The 22681-nt window shown below is 32.5% G+C and overlaps 2 protein-coding genes across 2 annotated transcripts; both read right to left on the reverse strand.

The window, feature by feature from the left end:
- Positions 1-795: 795 nt before the first annotated feature.
- Positions 796-8465, reverse strand: LOC136976754 (uncharacterized). The gene is made up of 11 exons (XM_067272111.1): positions 8306-8465; positions 7938-8135; positions 6891-6971; positions 6722-6820; positions 6548-6652; positions 6395-6476; positions 6256-6318; positions 2404-2713; positions 2233-2315; positions 1097-1243; positions 796-1016 (listed from the first exon to the last, which is right to left on the reverse strand). The coding sequence occupies exons 1-11, from the start codon at positions 8363-8365 to the stop codon at positions 796-798; spliced, it is 1449 nt and encodes a 482-aa protein (XP_067128212.1). The 5' UTR covers positions 8366-8465.
- A 4437-nt stretch (positions 8466-12902) lies between these two features.
- LOC136976755 (uncharacterized protein T26G10.4-like) lies at positions 12903-14619 on the reverse strand. Its single transcript, XM_067272112.1, has 2 exons — positions 13578-14619; positions 12903-13111 (listed from the first exon to the last, which is right to left on the reverse strand). Exons 1-2 carry the CDS (start codon positions 14617-14619, stop codon positions 12903-12905), a joined length of 1251 nt encoding a protein of 416 aa, XP_067128213.1.
- Between the last annotated feature and the right edge of the window lie 8062 nt (positions 14620-22681).

Genomic DNA, 22681 nt, shown 5'->3' on the forward strand with positions numbered 1-22681 from the left:
GACTATAAATATTTAACTTTTTAAATCTGTCCGACTGGGACGACCAGTCGGTCTATTGGCATGTCGGTCTGTTGTCATTTTTAAATCTGTTTGACTACTATTGCCATGGTTACACGACTTGGAGTCGACAACCAAAACATTCTGGTACAGTTTTTCATAATTACAAGAGTACAAATAGTATTATTTTAATAGCTGCTTGTGTTGCTGAATAGAGATTTATGATTGTTGACATAGGTGCACCCGCAATCTGTAGTGATGGAGGAGTATTTAATAATTCTATATTTGTAAAATTAATAGAACAAAAAACATCGAATTTTCCTGCAGATGAGAAATTGGCAGGTAAAAATATTAAGCTTCCATATTGTTTTGTGGGGGATGAGGCCTTTCCTCTCCTTCCAAATTTATTACGTCCTTACCCTGGTAAGAATCTACCACTCGAACGTGCAGTCTTTAATTATCGTTTGTTTCGTGCAAGACGTATTGTTGAAAACACTTATAAAATTTTGACAGCCAGATGAAGCATATATAAAAATATTATAAATGCTAAACCAGAAAATGTTATAAAGTTTTACAGGCAACAGTATGCCTACACAATTATCTGAGGACATGGGATTTAAGATGTCTGTTCCAGGAAGGAGCTTATTGTACGAGTAACTATGTTGATTCTGAAGGATTTAATGGCATAATAAGTTGCGACAAGAGGATCTACTCCAGAATTCTATAAATAAAAAAGAAATGATTCAAGAAAAAACTGCAGAAATATGAAATTTTATTTACGTATAAAAATAAACTTTTTTATTCTGATTCCTCTGCTTCTGCAAAGGCTTCTTCAATTTTTTTCCGTATATTATTCTTTTTTATTTTACATTTTATATCGCGGAAACGATCTGAAAGTGACATGAAATAATAATAATCACTATCATGTTTCGTGTCTACTGTGACAGTATTTATAGCTTTAAGTATGTCAAATAATTCCTTCTCCCAATCATTCTTTCTATTCTTTTTGCTATATCCATCTGAAATTACAAATTATCATTTATATAAAATAGAAAATTTAATAATTCTTTACATTATAAGTTAAATTATATTTATTTACTTGAGCCACTTGAACTTGAAGCTGAAGTACAAGCCTTTAAGCAGTCATCTACTATGTCGTCATTTGCTACTGTTAAAATGGTATCTGCGTAGATCGTTTCATATGCGTTAGAACACTCTACATTTTCAAATTCTTTATTTGAGTCTTCTATAAAATTTAAAGTAAAATATACACTTAAAATTTTTAAGATAAATGCTCAGAACATGTACTATGCAAAAATGTAAAATAAGTTAAAATATATCAATTTATGTAAATATAAAATACAAAACATGGCCGACGGTAATACATTTAATTGTATAAATAAATATATAAAATACAACGTTTAACAAAATTACTTTGCTTCCGTTATTATCGTCCGTCGTTTGCTCCAGCTGACAGTCCACAATTTCACAAACACCGAGGCGACCTTTCTTTAGAGGCTACTGCCTCCGCAATAGAATGCAAAAAAGGCAAAGATCGTCCTCTGGTGCTATCACCATTTTCACATAAAATACAATTTAAGTAAATATAAAATACAAAACATTGTGGACTGTCAACTGGAGCGAACGACGGACGATAATAACGGAAGCAAAGTAATTTTGTTAAAAGTTGTATTTTATATATTTATTTATACAATTAAATATCAATTTATGTTTTAAATGCTTATAGGACTCATACTGAGTAAAGTTATCTAATCTAATTAATATAACGAAAATTAACAAAGTTTATTTTTTCTCCCAAATACAAAAAAATATACAGTGAACAAGTTATTCTCTGCATAAATGGGCAGGATATGAAGAATGTTATTTCATATAAATTTATAAATGTTTTAATGTACAGTACATTTACCTATTATATTAAACAAATGTACTTTACTGTTTTAATTAGTAGATTCACAAAAAACACTTTAATATAAATTAATATATAATTGATAAATTACAGTTTTATAAAAATAATAATAAAATCTGATATATCTCTTATAAGCAGTAATTAGGCTCATAGTCAAAGTTAATTTTACCATATTCATTTACTAATTTTTACCATATTTTGTATGATATCAACTATTGTGGTATTATTAAATTTTCAATTACTAGAACTATAGAATCAAACATTAATATCTTAATATTGTCAAGTAAGAGGATGTATTTAAAACAAACCTGAATTACTTTCTGTACTTGCTTCTTCCCGATTTATGTAATTTTGGAAAGAGTCCTTTTCTTCAACAAAATTACTTATTGTGCTTAATAAATAAAGTATTTGGTAAAGTATTTTTTGTTATAAAAATTGAATAAATGGATAATTATTGTATAAATAATTAGATAACTTACTTTATTTGTTCAATTCCTGGCCGCAGAAACAACAACATATTAAAATATGCCCGTTGTTGTCTCTTGCGACATCCACAATCAGTAGGAAGATTGTTCTCTCTACTTTTTCTTCTATACCAGTCGCAGATGTTCTGCCACAGATTATTCTCTCTACGTTTTCTTCTATACCAGTCGCAGATGTTCTGCCACAGATTATTCTCTCTACGTTTTCTTCTATACCATTCGCAGATGTTCTGCCACAGATTATTCTCTCTACGTTTTCTTCTATACCAGTCGCAGATGTTCTGCCACCTTTCCTTCACTAATGATACTGAAAAATATTTTACGTTTATAATCTGAAATATATGTTGACCATTTACAATGCGATAAATCATCAGATGTAGTCGATCATGTACAGTACCTTCAAAGTTTAGTTTTTTGGAAATCTCTGTCAAAGAATTATTATTTTTTTTAATGTTCTCTTTGTAATCGGCTCGCCGAATATCATATAGCCATGGATATTTTCTTACTTCATTTGTTAGAGCTTTTGAGAATTCTGTACTTCCGCCATTTTCAGTTGATCATAGTGTGAAATCGCCCTAAGGGCTGTTTCACGCTATGACCGGGCGATTTCACGCTATGATGGACTGGTCGTGTTGCCATGGCAACAGCAGTCCCATAACTTTTCTACATATACAGTCGAGTCCGCATTAAGTCGTCACCCGGATAACTCGACACTCGTCGGTTACGTAGTCAGTTTTTTGTGGTCCCGGCCAACTTACAAAAGTATTAATGTTATTGATGTTAAAAAACTCTTTATCCAGTGATGACGAGTTAAACGATGTCGAGTAAACAGAGTTTTTTAACATTAATAACATTAATGCCTATGTAAGTCAGGCCGGGACCACAGAAAACTGACTAATTAACCTGCGGTGTCGATTTATCTGGGTGACGACTTATGCGGACTCAACTGTATATATATATATATATATATGTGTGTGTGTGTGTGTGTGTGTGTTAGGATTTCTCAAACGGCATCCCAGGATCAGGTTGTTTTTTTTAACCCGGGAAATTCTTTTCATCCCGGGAAATCCCACAAATTTCTTAAAAGTTCACTTTTTTTCTTATTTTATGTTAAGGTTGTGGAAATTTTGCCAATAGAAAGCATAATTAACTCATAAACTGTCAGAATAAATTTCTATTTAGTAATTTAAATTAAACTTACTTATTAGTTTTATAATTTTTCCTCGTTATCGCATGTCACAAACGGTCAATAATCAATATGCAGCCTATTTGTGGCAGGACTCCAAAAATTCTTTACTTGTCAGAACCTGTAATATCTGAAATAATTGTGCTTATGCTATCTTAATTTTTAACCAAGCCCAGTAGCTTCAATAGCTGCGTAACGGCAGGTTGTGCAAATTGAGCAAGGATACAAACGAGTATGAAAATTTTCTTCATAAACCTAATTATTAGAACCAAACGAATTGCCGAATTATCGGGTTATAACCTTAATACCTCCATTAAATCAGCCGAGACAGACAAATGAAGAATACTTGAAAGCGAAAGATGTGATGCATCTCGAAAACGAACTAGAAATCTTCCAGGCTACAGAAGAAAAAACACATAACATCTGTCTTCTCTTAAATGCATTAAACACGATTCCACTCATATCAATTGAATCGGAAAGAACATTCTCGGAAGCAGGACTTTTCATTACTAAAATAATAATCAGATTGAGTGATCGGAATATTGACCATCTTTGCTTTTTAAAATCTTATGTATTATTTATTGTAAATTTTTATAATAATACGAAATATTAAATCACGAAAATTACTTTTTTTAACTTCATTTTTTTTTAATTTTCAACTCAATTCAAAGCATTTTGTTGTTGTTTTATGCAGTTTCCAGCAAACTTTAATAAATTTTTTCTATTTGTGAAAATTTCTACGTAATTCAAAAGTAATTTTTAATATATATCTTACACAGCATTATTAATATGATTTTGGAGGTTGCAAACGTATTAAATTACTTGAAATCAAATGATTAAAAAATAAAAAATAATTATTTGTATAAGATATTATCTTAAAAATAATTAATTCTATCCCTGGATCCCGGAAAACAGTTCACTTTTATCCCGAAATCCCAGGACAAGCAAAAGACCGAGAAATGAGAAACCCTAATTAAAGTCATATATGTTCACAGCATGGGAACATATATATAGGCCTATATATATTAAAAAACATTATCGACGTAATGAGAAAAGATAGTAATATTTATAAATTCTCCCAAAATGTCTAAACGAAGTAAGATCATATCCTCAAAGTTTAACCAGGTAGTTTTCCTCTAATTTTTTTTTTTACAATATTTTTGTAAACGATTTCTGACACCCGTTCCGATTGGTCCTGACGAATCGGCCACAGACATAATAGTACTCAATGTGAATGCTTTTACTACTAGTCGTTCCGATTATAGCAGTGTTTCTCAAACTTTTTGGTCCGCGACCCCCTTTTGCAATTTTAAAGGACCCCCGAAGAATGAGTATGTGTAGAAAAACATCCCGGAGGAAGGGGGTTAATTTAAATTCGGAGGAGTTCATTTCTTTTGTTTAATTTCAACAAGGGATATACACTATCCCTTGTTGAAATTTCTCTCCGTTGCGTGTTGCTTTGCGTTGAATTTTTGTCAATGTTAAGACTAACGAAATTTTTTTAAAATTATTCTTTTTATTTTTCACAAACAAAATAAATATATTGAAAAATATAAAAACAAAAAAAATTATATTTCGGGAGTTAATCTAGTCTCAAAACGTTTCGATTCAGCATAACACAGTCCTCAGAAAAACAAGCAAAACTTACCGCTCACGATGGAAAAAGAGTCTGGTTCAAATACTGGCGCGTCCTTAATTACCCTCTCATGGTCGCACCAGTGCTGCCAGCTAAAAACACATATCAACTAAAATAATATCAGAGTATCCCAAGACATAGCCAAATATTGCAGCGCCACAGCACTAGCGGAACTTCGAATTTGCCGACTGAAACGCTTTCGGTTTTCGGATAATCAACGCTCTACTGTATTTCTAACTCGACTTGCCTACAGACGCGACGCTACTAGCGAACACCGTTCCAAATGACAACGTTGTTCTATCATAGTTTAGGCGGAGAGTGGAACTCGGGGGATTCCCGAATAGCGCACAAATTTATGAATATTATATTTAGGCTCGTATTTAAATATTTATATTGTTTTTATTATTTATATGTGCAATTTATTTAATTAAGTATAAATTATTTTATATATTTTTTATTTCTATTATTTCTAAACATGAATCCACAGTAAATTTATAAAATATTTGAAAAATATTGATCTGGCATCCAATTTTCAACAACCTCCCCAAATATTTTTCACGACCCCCTTGGGGGTCGCGATCCCCACTCTGAGAATCACTGGATTATAGAATCGGACGGGTCGGACCAGTCGGTCATAGTGTGAAATAGCTCTTATGCGGACTCGACTGTAACTACAGTTCATTTAATAGAAAAATATTCACGGTCCTACGATGTTCGTGTTACTAAAGTCAGATAAGATTGCTTTAGATGTTACACTTTTTCGTTAAAAGACACGTTGGTCTTTGCAGGAATATGTTGTCAGCGAAATAACCTTCGTCTGTCCTGTCAGAGTTCATTAAAATTGTTTTTTAATGTGTCAAATAAAATGTTAAGTTTTTAAAATAACGCTAAAATACAAAAACACCAAGCGTTGCTTAAGAGGATATAAAAACAAACATACGATTCCTTACTGGAAAAATTTAGCAAAATCCTAAATATTGTAAGGATTACTGTAAAATCTGGTAAGCTCAAAACATTCAGACGATACCTTTCAATACCTCTTGACGGATCCCGCAAAACAGACAAATAGCAATAATTATTAGAGCAGTCTGTAAAAAAGAAAAAAAAAGCTAAAATTTCTCCGAAATAAATCACAATTTTAAAAAAGCCAGATCAGTGTACCTGAGTGACAAATGCTGCTGCTATGACTACACCTCCTACAATCTCAGCTTTATCCTTTAGAAAAGCAAGCATAACTTCGGTGCAACCCTGCAAAAATTAACAATTAAAAACACAATAAAAAAAATTATTTACGAAAATAAATTTTTTTCAAAACAAACGTTTTTGTAGTAGTTAGGAGGATTAGAAGTGTCTGTGCACGATGGAGGAACATCGATTTTCTTATCAATGTAATCTTGAGCAGAAGCAACACCGCAGCATTTTAACTAAATATTTTAAAAAAAGTTTAAAAAGTCAGATATCGAGGGACATATTTTTTATTTAAAACAAAATACCTTGTGCTGTATTATGTCTAAAAACTCCGCTAAATCGACGTTTTGTGAATATTTATCAATGATGTTCTCTCTCAAATAATTATCTAGTTTATCTTTCATCTGAAATATCGATTTATTCAATAAATTAAGAAAAAATAAGTTCTCATTTATTCATTTATTCAATACTCACGGCAGAATCCGAAGCAAACTTGAATACCAATGCAGCGACCACAATTTGAAGAATTAATAATATCACCATTATGACTATGTACTAGAATAGAAAAAAAAAGCAAGTTTTAATTGAGAAATTAATGGAAAATTAGACGCGTTTCCCGTGTTACTTTTAACTTTTGTCTTTTGGTCAAATCGCAAGTAAATCATATGATAACGTTGGGAGTGTTTCCTACACTGCATACGTGCCGATGCTTAGTGTTGTTCCGAGCTAAATTCAAAGAATAACTATAGGTGGAAAGTGTGCGTTTCGTTTGAGTGCTGTTCGTATATACATAAAAATCAATTTTTAAGAATTTCCTGACTATACGACATGTGTTTAGTACGACAGCCTTCTGTAGTGTGATGTACAGTACTTCGTGTAGCCTAAAACGTTTAGTTTGTTAATATTAGAATTATCTTAATACACTGCTTTATAAATACAAACAGAAAAACCAGAGGGTAAAGATCATTTTAAGATAAATTTCTGTTCGTATCCTTGTCTACTTAGACAATGTTTATTAAAAAAAGGACTTACTACACTGGAGTAGTTTCCGATTAGCAAATAGGAGATCATAGTCAAAAAGACTTGACTATGATCTCCTATTTGCTAATCGGGAACTACACCATTATAGTATGTCCTATTAATAAACAAGGATACAAAGCAAACTGCTATGAGCTAGGACCTAGAAGCAAAAACAATTAACATTTTAAAATAAATTTACTCTCGCGACGATGAGCTATATAATTGGGTAATTGTTATTTTATTTAAGAGAAAAAAAGGGGGACCAAATACGAAATTGGCGTTTAATAAGAAATTTAAAAAAATGTTTTCTGATAGTTTTTCCGGTCTTAAAATTCGTTCAGTTTCCGCAACTACAATTTTGATAGAAGAGGAGCAAAAGATTCTTTAGTTTGACATTAATGTATTTTTGTCAACGATTCGATCGCACAAGACGTCTGATTCATTTATTTTCCATTAAGTTTGGAACTTATTAATAAATTATAATAAAACGGCAATACTCACGACGCAAAGCATACACTTATTTTCGAACCACGCTCCACAACATCCGAATAATCCCAAAATGATTAGAAGAACTCCTACCGCAATAGCAAGATGTATCACCGGGCTGATATTACTCAGAAAAAGGCGGGATCTTATTTCTAGTATTTCCAGATTAACACTGACCAAGATCCCAATTATTGTTATACCAAGGCCTAAAATCTAAAAAAACAAAAATAAAAGGAAGTATTTAACTATCCATTTATATCATCGAAATCTTTTAACATCGAATGATTATCATTAAAACAGAAAGTACGTAGAAATGTTTTAAAAATTTGGTAAGTTAACGCAACGAACAGCGTAAAATTCAACTAAATCACAGGTGTACTTACCGTCACAATAAAATTTAGTATGAAAAGAAGGTATTTTAAGGAAGGCATCACCGTTGCCATGTTTTTCAATGTAAGACGTTGTAGCACAACGAAAACGAAAATGAAATTTAATAATCCAGCGATGTTGTTGTTTCCTAACAATCAAAATGGCGGTTTTTTAGTCGAAGAGAGTAGTTTCATTCTCTTATCTATCTTTATCTTTTAATAGAAAAGCTCATCGGTACATTTCATTGTCGAAATAGGAAACGGCTGATTTTATGAAAATTTATTCGTAATTTGCATTTCTTTCACGTTTTGCTATTTTTTTATTCAACTCAAATTTTAAAATAAAAACATGTTTTGTGAAAATTATAAGATTAATTTTGACAGCCAGATGGCGCATATATAAAAATATTATAAATGTTAATCCAGAACATGTGATAAAGTTTTACAGGCAATAGTATGCCTACACAATTATCTGAGGATATGTGATTTAAGAAGTCTGTCCCAGGATGGAGCTTATTGTACGAGTAACTACGTTGATTCTGAAGGATTTAATGGCATAAATTGTGACAAGTTGATCTACTCCAGAATTGTGTAAATAAAAAGAAATGATTCAAGTAAAAAACTGCAAAAATATAAAATTTATATATATCTATATCTACGTTAAAAAAAACATGGACGTGTTTGTGCCTATATTTCACTCTGCAGCCAAAACTATACTTCGCATATGAATGGTGTTTGTGCGTGTTAGTAGCCCCAAATCTCCCATCGTGCACTGTGGTGGTTGCGTCTCGATAGCTATAAGGGTGTTAGATATGGGGGTTGAAAGTGGTTGACTTCGAAAATCTGTGACGCTTCAATGAGAATGTTCCAGTTTTTTCTAGAAAGTTCCAGAATTTTCTGGAATATCGTAGAATTCTCACACATATTTTCTGTCCTCACACTCATTCTTCACCCCTACAACCTATCCCCTCTCATTTTTTAAAAATTAATATTACATTATAGTACAGTTTTTAATAATTAAATAATTAAAAAAAAAGTTAAATGATAAAACAAACAACGAATATTCTGGAAAGTTTTGGATTACTTTAATAATTTTTAGATACTTCAAGAATGTTCCATAATATTTCAGAAACATATTCCATTATTTCAGAAGCTTTTGGACGTTTCCCATAACAGAATAACTGACGCAACCACCATAGTGCACGCTGAACCTAAAGAGGTAAAATTTGGTACACAGTTTAGGGTACCAAAAAACCACGCCATGAAAACGCACACTGAGAAGGGATTTTTCGAAATTCCCCCCGCGAGGGGAGAGGGAGAAGATTAAGTCTTAACCTGAAAAACGGCTTATACTGTACTGTTTTAGATGCGATTTTTTGTTTTTAATTACGTTTAGTCTTCATTGAGTACTTAGGGGTATTAAATTGATAACATTTTAGACATTGTTATAAATATTTTTAGGCTATATATTTCGATTTTTTAACGAAACGTTCGAACCGTTTTAAATCCGAATTTGTTATTGCATATTGGTTCTATTATAGAACGATTGTAAACGTTCCAGAAAATTTATCAAATTAAAAACAGTTTATCAGGTGGTAGTCTCTTTAATCCGAATAACGGTAGACTGTCTCACAGCTAAACAGGTTTAATAACTCTTTTATTGGTTTTTTAACATATGCATTTCGGATCAGTGTTATGAGTCCTGATCCCTCATCAGTGCTACAAAAAAACAAAGGTTTTTTTAAACAGAAATGGCGCGAGTACGAAACAATAAAAACTTAAAACAATTCTTAATCAACTCTCCCCAGTACCTTTTAGTTCTTCATATACTCCTCACCAACTATACAGTGCTCTCCGAGTTTACATATTCGTTTGACAATACTGTTATATTTCCTTTCACCCGTGTACCCACAGTAATGCTACAAGTAATTATAAAGTTTTTTACAAAATTTTTTCAAAAACTAGATTACAAAAAACTCACATATCCTATACAAAGTTTTTTTTATATAAAAATACGTACTTACTGGCTTTTCCCGAAAATATTCTAAACATTTTAAAATTAGTTCTATAAATACACTTTTACAACAATTCACAAAGTACTACGTTTTACACTTCTAGAAGGTTTTTCACAGTAGAGTAACACTCATAAAACCATTAGCCTGTTGCGCCCTCTATTACATAATACCACTGCTGGTCGATTTGCATCCCATTTGACAGGTTTACTAAATCAAAATTATTGTTATGTTTTATTATTTCTACGTGTTCTTTAAACCTCCGTTTATATATATTTTTTTCAGAATGTAAAATTTTGGTGTTATTTTTAACTATTTGGCAATTATTGTTTATTATGTGGTTAAACCAAGAGGAGGTGTTATGTTTCAACCTGATGGCAGCCACATGTTCATTGATCCGTGATTCCAACGCACGACCAGTTTCCCCTATGTAATATTTCGGGTGTTGACAATTGCAGTTGATTTTGTAAACTACTCCCGTTTTTTCCCATATATTACTATTATTTTGTTTTTTAACCCTACAGATTTGTTGCGATATTTTGTTTGTCAACAATGGGGCCAAAGTAATATTGTCATTTTTTAGGGATTTGGAGCACTTTTCATAAATATGTTTAGTTATATAAGGGAAAGGTTTATGGTTGGTTTCTTTCTTGTTTTTAATATTAAACCTGTGTTTGTAATATTGTGCTTGCCAACTATTTAATAAGTGCTTTGGATAGTTATTAAGTATATATTCATAATATAATTTTTTTAAACCAGTTTGACATTTGCTATGTTGACTCGTTCTTGTATATATTTTCTTTATGTTCATTATATAGGTATTCTTTTTTATGGTATCTGGGATGCAGGAATAATAACTGATAGTTTTGTTTACGTTCGATGGTTTTTTGTATGTTTTAAATGAGAAATTTTCTTTTTTTATAGTTATATCTAAAAAGTTAATTTTATTATATTTTTCTAATTCTATATCAAATTTTATATATTGGTTTATGCTATTTATTTTATCAAAAATTATTTTTTCATTGGTTATCTGATTGTTAAAAATTAATAAGTAATCGTCAACATATCTCATTACACTTTTCACACCTGGATATTTTGTATCTTAATATCGATATCTTTCATTACTAATTCAGTCAGCTTTGGTCCCATTTTTGACCCCATACTGACCCCATCTGTTTGTCTGTAAAATTCATTATAAACTTAAAATAATTGTTTTTATAGGCAAATCCTATAAGGGCTATTAAATCCTGATCAAAGGTTTCATTAATAAGGCTGTTTTTTATTAAAACCCATTTTATGTTCAGGTACATGTTTTTAACATCAAGACTGATTAAAGTATCAGTTTTTTCTATTTTGAATTATATTAATAACTTCATCTGCATTTTTAATACTATTTTTTGAATTTTCCACATTTATTAATTGTTGTTTTATGTAATTTTATAAATTATATAAAATTGAGTTTCGAAAATCAACTATTGGTCTATATTTTTCACCTTCTTTATGTGTCTTTAACCGTATATTTAATTTTGGGGTTCTATTATTTTTGAAATTTAATATATAATTTTTATCTATTTCCTTAATTTTATTGTTCCGATACATGTTTTTTAACATTTTTGTTAAGTTTTTTTTAATTTTTTCGTATGGGTTTTTAGCTAATTTTATATATTGTTCGTTGTTAATTTGTTTTTTTGTTTTTTCTTCTAAATGCTTATTGTCTATAATTATAAGTTTTTTCGTTTTATCGGCCTTAATAATCGATAAATTATTAGTTTTCAAAAAATCTTTTGTTTTTCTTAAATTTATTCTATATTTATTAACTTTATATTTATTTTTTTGGCGTGATTGTTTCATGTCTTGTATTACATGAACCTATAAGTTCACTTTAGACTAAGAAAATTTAATAAAAACAGTTTGTTTGATTCTCAGCAATTCTCATCATTCTCGGCGGTAGGTGTTAAATAAAAATTATTATGGTTGTTGAAATATTGAATGTAAATAGGGTTTGCTTGCAAAATCCGCGTGAGCGAAGACGCGGGTAACAGCTAGTTTACGTATAAAAATTAACTTTTTCATTCTAATTCCTCTGCTTCTGCAAAGGCTTCTTCAATTTTTTTCCGTCTTAAAATGTAAAATATGGCGGAAACGTTCTGAAAGTGACATGAAATAATAATAATCATTATCATAAAGTGACGAATTTAGCGTCTGCAATCCAAATTATTCTTGGTAGACCAATCTCACAGCAATCTTATTGGCAAATTGATTTTATTTTGTAAAGACTACATCATATGCATTTCGGGCTGGTCTAATATTTTCCAGTCCCTCTTCAGATTTAAAAACTTTTATTAAAATTATAATACTATTTTGCAAGAGCACGGTATATTGTAGATAAATTGAGAACAAGTCAACACTAGAGTTGACGGAAAAATCGCGACCATGGGCACTACGCCAGCCAGAGTAATACACAAAGTGGACAAAAAGTGGAAAGAACGCGATTTAACAAGGGCTCCAAGCCTGACATAGACCGCGTAACAATATGTACAGTTTGTACAGTGGCGCGTGACCATGGGCACAGTGCCTGCCAATTGAATACAAAGTAGATATTAGTTTTGAGTTTCTTGTCGTGGGCCTGTTCTTGGTTGGTAGTTGAAGTTGTTGATGTTATTTCCATTTAGATGTTGGATGTATATTTCCCTGCTTGCCCGGATCGTGTCGCTGACCATTAGCTTTTTCATAACGGTGGCGTATTTTCTTGAAATGGCCAGTCGTCGGATAGCAGCTTCGTTGGCGGGGTCCCATCCTCCCAATGTACCTATGATAAATGCGTCAAAAAAGGTGTTATACCCCTTACCTCGTAGATGTGATACCAGGTTTTTGTACTTGTCGATTTTAGTGGCCCTGGCTTTGGCGAAAGCATCATCCCCGTTTTCGAAGGGAATGGTGACGTCAATTATTGTTGCCTCCTTACTTGCCTCGTTATGTAAACGAAATCTGGACGACAGTTTTCTGGAAAGCCTGGAACTTGTTGGTTTAAGCGAAGCTCACCATCTTTGCAGTCGAAGGCGTTTGCGAGGCAGTACAGGACGTTATTATGTCTTCTGGTTATGCTTTGCATATTTGGTAAACAGTGGCACAAGACGTGCGCCAGCGTTTCGTCGCGGTAAGTGCATCTCCTGCACTTTTTAGAGAGATTACCGTAACGACGGTGCCGTGCAGGGGAACGACGCTTAGGCGTGCACGATGTACGAAGCGCCAGTCAGCGAATTGGGTATACTTACCATTTTTCATAAAATGGTTACTCTCTCTGCTTGCACATGTGATTTTATATGCCTTTCCCTGGTCGGGTTTGTTGTGGAGGTTCAGTAAGTGCCGTAGTCTGACCAGCCCGCTCAAGATGTTGTTGGCACTGTTCTTCCCAATGGCGTTTCCATTTACCGTTAGTAGTGGGATGTCATCACCTGGGGTCCATTCTAGTGGGAAAAGCTTTCTCAGTCTGCGAGTGGCTGAGCGAAGACGGGTCCACGTTGATCTTATATCGTGGGAGCGAAGGCCAAATTCTTCGTCAAGTGAGCCGTTGAGATACGTGCAGATATCTTGGATGGACGGTTCTCTTCTGATGCGCTTTTTTATTACGGTTTTGAGTGCGCTGGTGGCTGTGCTTGTTATTCGTTCGTCTCGGGATTGGAAGAGGTGTAATGCATGGCTCACTTGTGCAAGATCTGCAAAGGTATTTAAAGGCAAGAAATTAGCCCCACCTTGATTATAGGTCAGGTAAAGAACCTCTGAGCTGGCCCTCTGTGGTAGGTTCAACCACCTTTTGGCGAATTTTTTCAAAGTACGGTCGATTGAGTCCATCTTCTTTTTGGCCGTAGTTCCTAAAGTTAAGTGGAATGTCAGTTTTGGCAAGATGAAAGTGTTAACGGCATCAAGTTTTTGCCAAGGGGCCAACTTGGAGAAGTGGATAAGCTCCAGCTCTTTCAGGACGTTGTCGGTCACTTTGCTGGAGGTCCAGCTAGTGGCGAAACCTGTGGGGATGCCTAGGTGGTTGTAGAAGTCTTTGGGTTTTAGGGTTGGAATTGCAGCTCCATTGATGTCCAGTGTGGTGGTACCTGTGGAATGGGACTTACCTAGTACCGTAAGAGTGGCACATTTGTTGGCATTTAAAGAAATGCCCGCCCACGTTGCCCAGCTTAGGAGGGTGTCAAGTTGTTGTTTGATCCCTTGTTGGGTGCTACTTATGAGGACGACGTCGTCTGCGTAGGCAAGGACGTCGAACTTTTTGTCGTAGAGTTTATAGCCCAGATCAAGTGCCTCAACCATGCGGATGCCTACTTCGAGGGTGAGGTTGAACAGGATAGGGCTGATTGGGCAGCCCTGCCTGACGCCTGAGTGAACCGGAATTGGCGGTAGGTATCCCTCAGTGGTGCGGATAGCGTGTTGAGTAGTTCGTTGTAAAGGCTCTGGATCAGATTGATTGAATCTGGGTGGAGGCCCATCCATTTAAGGCTTGCCCAGATCGTAGCGTGGGGAATTGCGCCGAAGGCATTTGCAAAGTCCAGCCAGGCGATGTAGCTCTCCTTTCTTTCCCTACGTGCGTCTTGGATGATAGTCTGTAAAGTAAAATTATGGTCTAAGCAGCCTTCATGGCTCATAAAGCCTTTTTGGGCTGATGAGAAGCAGTTGTATTTTGAGCACCAACGAAGGAGTCTGTCTGCCAGGCAGGCTGCATAGAGTTTCCCTAGAGTTGTTGAAAGTGTTATCGGCCTCCAGTTGTTTATGTAGTTCAAGTCTCCCTTTTTGAACGCTAGAATTGTTGTGGAGCTGCGCCAGGAGTGCGGGATGTGTTTCGTACGAAGGACGGCGTTAAAGATGGCTGAGATGATATGTCCGTTTGGGTCCACTTTACGCCAGTGGCAGTACCTAATGTTGTCCGGCCCTGGTGCTGTGTTCCTTCCTTTTTGGAGTCGGGTTGCCACCTCCGTCGCAGTGAAGGGCTGGTTCAGCGGGTCATTATCTTCCGGCGTCGGCCTATTATTGGAGATTGGGAATTGAGACAGAGAGTCAATGCGATTACTGTATACAGACCTGAAGTGATGTTCAATGCGGTCTGGAGGGATGTCGCAGAATTTCCGGTTGCCACCTATGATAATGTCGAAGGCCTTTTTTCTGTTGATCCTGTAGCATTTTTGTATGAAACTTGCATTGAAGCCATCTTCTGACTGGCTTTGGTTACCTCTGTTGTGGTTGTTATTCCGGGTTCTACTTGTGGTTGGGTGCAGATTTAGAGGTTTTAGACCATTGATGTCGTACGCTAAGTCAGTGAAGTCCCCCATCATGCTTTCGAGCATGTCCTCGTCCATTGCCGATTCGAATCTCTGGATCCATGCTTTTGTCCAGCTGGAGATGGTTGGCTGGTTGATGGTAGGGAGTTGCGATGGCTGGACTATTGGCTCTACAGGTAGTGCGTTGGTTGCCCTGGCTATTGGAGTTACTCGTGGTGATGGCTGCAGGGAGGATGGTTCTGAGTCCTGCGATTGTTGTCTGGTGTGGGACCTGTAACGAGAAGAAGAGAGAACCGATGGTTCGCCTGCTGCCGGCCGGTTGCTACAATAACAAAGAAAGCAAAATGTTTGACTAAAAACATGACGTGGATGTATAACTACACTAAATTTACAAACTTCGGAGGAAAAAACTTACAATAAACGCTGGTGGTAATTACAACAATATTTCCATGGATAGGGATGGTAAACCTTGTACACATTTACAGGTATCCTAAAATTTTAATTATCTTTCTTGTACATAACTAATATATGGCTAATACAAGTAAAAACTGTAAACAACACTTATACTTACAAGTTCAAAAAACCGTTTCCATACACGTGTATAATAAACACACTAAAACACACCGTTACTAAATAAGCTGACAAAACAATTGTATAAATATTTTCAAAGCACCACCAAACTTACGACATATTTGCACCAGTATATTTCATTCGACACATTAACAACAGTATTCAAGTGATGACGTCTTAATACCTATCAATTTATTTTATCACAGCGCCATCTATCAGATTATACCAACTATAATTAATTTCCATCCCTTTCGACGGATTAATTAAATTGTTATTATTTTGTTTTCTAATTTCTATATGTTCCTTAAATTTCCTTTTATACATGTCTTTTTCAATATGTAAAATTTTTACATTGTTTCTATTAATATTACAATTATTGCTATTAATATGGTTAAACCACGGAGAATTATTATACCTGAGCCGAATGGCTGCCTCATGTTCTTTGACTATAATTTCTAGCACACGTCCGGTTTCTCCTATATATCAATATATGCACGAATTATAACAATTACATTCAATTTTATAAATAACACCTGCTTTTTTTAAAGGATCTAAATAATTATTACTGATTTTATTAATATGTTTACAAATGTTTTGGGAAATTTTATTGGTCAAAGATGGGGCCAAACAAATATTATGATTATTAATACTTTTCTTGCAATTCTCAAAGATATTTTTAATGTATAGAAACTTTTTATATATTTTATCAGTTTTAAACTTAGTATTATACCTATTCTTTAAATAATATATTTTCCATTTTTTAAGGATAAAGCTTGGATAATCATTCAATAGGAATTTTGTATCTAGTTCTTTAAGTTTAATGTTTATGTTATAATTATCAGATATTCTCGTATATATGTTTTTTAACTCAACAATATATGCATTCTTTTTAATGTAATCCGGAATATAAGAATGGTAATTAATAGTTTTGTTAACGTTACAAGATTTTTTATAAGTTATAAAATCAAATTTTCTAGGATTATTAACTATGGTAATATCTAAATAATTAATTTTCTTATTTATTTCCTTGTCAATATCAAACTGTATATCCCTGTCTATGTTATTTATTAAATTATATATAGTTTCTTTATTAGTCAAATTTCTATTATATACTATCAAATAGTCATCTACATACTTCATTATTAACTTTATACCTCTAATTTTACTAATTTTTTTATCGATGTCAATCATTACTAATTCAGCTAATTTTGGCCCCATCTTTGACCCCATACTGATACCATTTTTTTGTCTATAGAACATACCTTCAACTTCAAAATAGGCCTAATTATTTTTATAAACAAATTCTATTAAATTTATCGAATTCTTATGGATACTAAGGTCTTTTAAACTATTTTCTATCATAAACCAAGTTATGCTAGGATACATATTTTTTATATCTAAGCTCATTAAGCAATCTGAATTCTCCTTATTTAATTTCAATAATTTATTAATAACTGTATCAGCATTTTTTATACTATAGATAGAATTATCTATATCTTTTAATTGTTGTTTTATGTATTGTTCTAAATTATATAAGATCGAAAATTTAAAGTCTACAATAGGTCTAAATTTTTCTTCTATTTTATGTGTTTTTAATCTAATATTAAGTTTTGGGGTTTTATTATTTTTAAGATCCAGAATAAAATTTCTATCTATATTACTTATATTATTATTTGTATGACTTTTTTAAATTAATTTTGTTATTTGTTTTTTTATATCCTCATAGGGATCATTATTTAATTTTGTATAAATGTCACTATTAATTTGTTCACAAGTCTTAATTGTAAGGTCTCATTCTCTATTATTACTAATTGTCTAGTTTTATCAGCTTTTATTATTTTAAGATTATTTCTATTAAAAAAGCCTATAATACACTTTATACACTTGTTTTGTTTTTTAATTTTATGTTTATCTTTTAAATTAATACCTTTTTTTAATTCCTGAACAATACTACTCAATAGATTACTTTTATTTTCTTTTTTAATTGGCAAATCTTTTATAATTTTATCGATAGTTGCTATCATATCTGTTATAATATCTTTGCTTGGTATATTGTAATCCAAGCCCAGTGCCAACACATGTTTTACATAACTTGGTATCATAATCCTAGAATTATTTACTATAAGTTCATTAATCCATTTTTTCTTCTCTTTTAGCTTCGGGTAAGAAAACAACTCTTGTAGTTTGTTTTCCTTTTTATATCTATACTTATCACCCAAGCCTTTATATGGGTTTTCTTTATAATTAAGGTTATGTACTAATCTACGTATTTGGTATTTTAGGTTATTCCATTTTTTATATTTAAATCTTATAACAGATTTAAAACTTTTACGTTCTATCTTCCAAATTGCATGTTTAGGTATAGTTTCACGTATCGATTGTTTTAATTTCATGGTATTTGGTGTACATTCTTCCCTTAGGAAACACTTCAAATAATTCATGTCATGTTCTAGCATTTCTGCCGTCTTCGTAACTTTTGCCAATCTGTTGTCCATTTTTCAATTTTCTTTTTAATTCTTCAAAATATACAGTTTTTACTTGTATTAGCCATATATTAGTTATGTACAAGAAAGATAATTGAAATTTTAGGATACCTGTAAATGTGTACAAGGTTTACCATCCCTATCCATGGAAATATTGTTGTAATTACCACCAGCGTTTATTGTAAGTTTTTTCCTCCGAAGTTTGTAAATTTAGTGTAGTTATACATCCACGTCGTGTTTTTAGTCAAACATTTTGCTTTCTTTGTTATTGTAGCACTGAAGAGGGACTGGAAAATATTAGACCAGCCCGAAATGCATATGATGTAGTCATTACAAAATAAAATCAATTTGCCAATAAGATTGCTGTGAGATTGGTCTACCAAGAATAATTTGGATTGCAGAGGCTAAATTCGTCACTTTATCTATATATACAGCAAACCATTTATATATATTTTGAATCACTATCATGTTTCGTGTCTACTGTAAACGTATTTATACCTTTAAGTATTTCAAATAATTCCTTCTCCCAATCATTCTTTCTTTTCTTTTTGCTATATCCATCTGAAATTACAAATTATCATTTATATAAAATAGAAAATTTAATAATTCTTTACATTATAAGTTAAATTATATTTATTTACTTGAGCCACTTGAACTTGAAGCTGAAGTACAAGCCTTTAAGCAGTCATCTACTATGTCGTCATTTGCTACTGTTAAAATGGTATCTGCGTAGATCGTTTCATATGCGTTAGAACACTCTACATTTTCAAATTCTTTATTTGAGTCTTCTATAAAATTTAAAGTAAAATATACACTTAAAATTTTTAAGATAAATGCTCAGAACATGTACTATGCAAAAATGTAAAATAAGTTAAAATATATCAATTTATGTAAATATAAAATACAAAACATGGCCGACGGTAATACATTTAATTGTATAAATAAATATATAAAATACAACGTTTAACAAAATTACTTTGCTTCCGTTATTATCGTCCGTCGTTTGCTCCAGCTGACAGTCCACAATTTCACAAACACCGAGGCGACCTTTCTTTAGAGGCTACTGCCTCCGCAATAGAATGCAAAAAAGGCAAAGATCGTCCTCTGGTGCTATCACCATTTTCACATAAAATACAATTTAAGTAAATATAAAATACAAAACATTGTGGACTGTCAACTGGAGCGAACGACGGACGATAATAACGGAAGCAAAGTAATTTTGTTAAAAGTTGTATTTTATATATTTATTTATACAATTAAATATCAATTTATGTTTTAAATGCTTATAGGACTCATACTGAGTAAAGTTATCTAATCTAATTAATATAACGAAAATTAACAAAGTTTATTTTTTCTCCCAAATACAAAAAAATATACAGTGAACAAGTTATTCTCTGCATAAATGGGCAGGATATGAAGAATGTTATTTCATATAAATTTATAAATGTTTTAATGTACAGTACATTTACCTATTATATTAAACAAATGTACTTTACTGTTTTAATTAGTAGATTCACAAAAAACACTTTAATATAAATTAATATATAATTGATAAATTACAGTTTTATAAAAATAATAATAAAATCTGATATATCTCTTATAAGCAGTAATTAGGCTCATAGTCAAAGTTAATTTTACCATATTCATTTACTAATTTTTACCATATTTTGTATGATATCAACTATTGTGGTATTATTAAATTTTCAATTACTAGAACTATAGAATCAAACATTAATATCTTAATATTGTCAAGTAAGAGGATGTATTTAAAACAAACCTGAATTACTTTCTGTACTTGCTTCTTCCCGATTTATGTAATTTTGGAAAGAGTCCTTTTCTTCAACAAAATTACTTATTGTGCTTAATAAATAAAGTATTTGGTAAAGTATTTTTTGTTATAAAAATTGAATAAATGGATAATTATTGTATAAATAATTAGATAACTTACTTTATTTGTTCAATTCCTGGCCGCAGAAACAACAACATATTAAAATATGCCCGTTGTTGTCTCTTGCGACATCCACAATCAGTAGGAAGATTGTTCTCTCTACTTTTTCTTCTATACCAGTCGCAGATGTTCTGCCACAGATTATTCTCTCTACGTTTTCTTCTATACCAGTCGCAGATGTTCTGCCACAGATTATTCTCTCTACGTTTTCTTCTATACCATTCGCAGATGTTCTGCCACAGATTATTCTCTCTACGTTTTCTTCTATACCAGTCGCAGATGTTCTGCCACCTTTCCTTCACTAATGATACTGAAAAATATTTTACGTTTATAATCTGAAATATATGTTGACCATTTACAATGCGATAAATCATCAGATGTAGTCGATCATGTACAGTACCTTCAAAGTTTAGTTTTTTGGAAATCTCTGTCAAAGAATTATTATTTTTTTTAATGTTCTCTTTGTAATCGGCTCGCCGAATATCATATAGCCATGGATATTTTCTTACTTCATTTGTTAGAGCTTTTGAGAATTCTGTACTTCCGCCATTTTCAGTTGATCATAGTGTGAAATCGCCCTAAGGGCTGTTTCACGCTATGACCGGGCGATTTCACGCTATGATGGACTGGTCGTGTTGCCATGGCAACAGCAGTCCCATAACTTTTCTATATATAAATATATATTATATACGTTAGGATTTATCAAACGGGATCCTAGGATCCCGGTTTTTTTAACCTGGGAAATTCTTCTCATTCCGTGAAATCCCACAAATTTCTTGAAAGTTCACTTTTTTTTTTCTTATTTTATGTTAGGGTTGTAGAAATTTTGCCAATAGAAAGCATAATTAACTCATAAACTGTCAGAATAAATTTGTATTTGTTAATTTTAATTAAACCTACTTATTAGTTTTATAATTTTTCCTCGTTATGGCATGCCACAAATGGTCAATAATGAATATGTAGCCTATTTGTGGCAGGACTCCAAAAATTCTTTACTTGTCAGAACCTGTAATATCTGAAATAATTGTGCTTATGCTATCTTAATTTTTAACCAAGCCCAGTAGCTTCAATAGCTGCGTAACGCCAGGTTGTGCAAATTGAGCAAGGATACAAACGAGTACGAAGATTTTCTTCATAAACCTAATTATTAGAACCAAACGAATTGCCGAATTATCGGGATATAAGCTTGATGCCTCCATTAAAACAGCCGAGGCAGACAGATGAAGAATACTTGAAAGCAAAAGAAGTACTGTGATGCATCTCGAAAACGAACTAGAAATCTTCCAGGCTACGGGAGAAAAAACATATAACATCAGTTTTCTCTTGAACGCATTAAACACGATTCCACTCATATCAATTGAATCGGAAAGAAAATTCTCGGAAGCAGGACTTTTCATTACGAAAATAAGAATCAGATTGAGTGATGGAGTATTGACCATCTTCGCTTTTTAAAATCTTATGTTTTATTTATTGTAAATTTTTATAATAATACAAAATATTAAATCACGAAAATTACTTTTTTTAACTTCATTTTTTTTTTAATTTTCAACTCAATTCAAAGGCATTTTTGTTGTTGTTGTATGCAGTTTCCAGCAAACTTTAATAAATTTTTTCTATTTGTGAAACATTTCTACGTAACTCAAAAGTAATTTTTAATATATATCTTACACAGCATTATTAATATGATTTTGGATGTTGCAAACGTATTAAATTACTTGAGATCAAATGACTAAAAAATTTTTAAAAATTATTTGTAGAAGATATTATCTTCAAAATAATTAATTCTATCCCTGGATCCCGGAAAACAGTTCACTTTTATCCCGGGATCCTGGACAAGCAAAAGACCGAGAAATGAGAAACCCTAATTAAAGTCATATATGTTCCCATGCTGGGAATAGTAGTTTTCCATAAATACAAAAATAGCCTTAAGGGCTGTTTCACACTATGACAGATTGGGCCATGTTGCCACGGCAACAGCAGTCGGCCGACCGACTGGTCGTTTCAGTCGGACAAATTTTCCCTTGTACCTTATTTCTTACACAACTGCTTAAATTTTATATGGAAACACACATGACTTTAATTAGAGTTTCTCATTACCC

The sequence above is a fragment of the Centruroides vittatus genome, unplaced genomic scaffold, assembly GCF_030686945.1.
Source record: "Centruroides vittatus isolate TY-2023 unplaced genomic scaffold, ASM3068694v2 contig_424, whole genome shotgun sequence".
Taxonomy (NCBI): Eukaryota; Metazoa; Arthropoda; class Arachnida; order Scorpiones; family Buthidae; genus Centruroides; species Centruroides vittatus.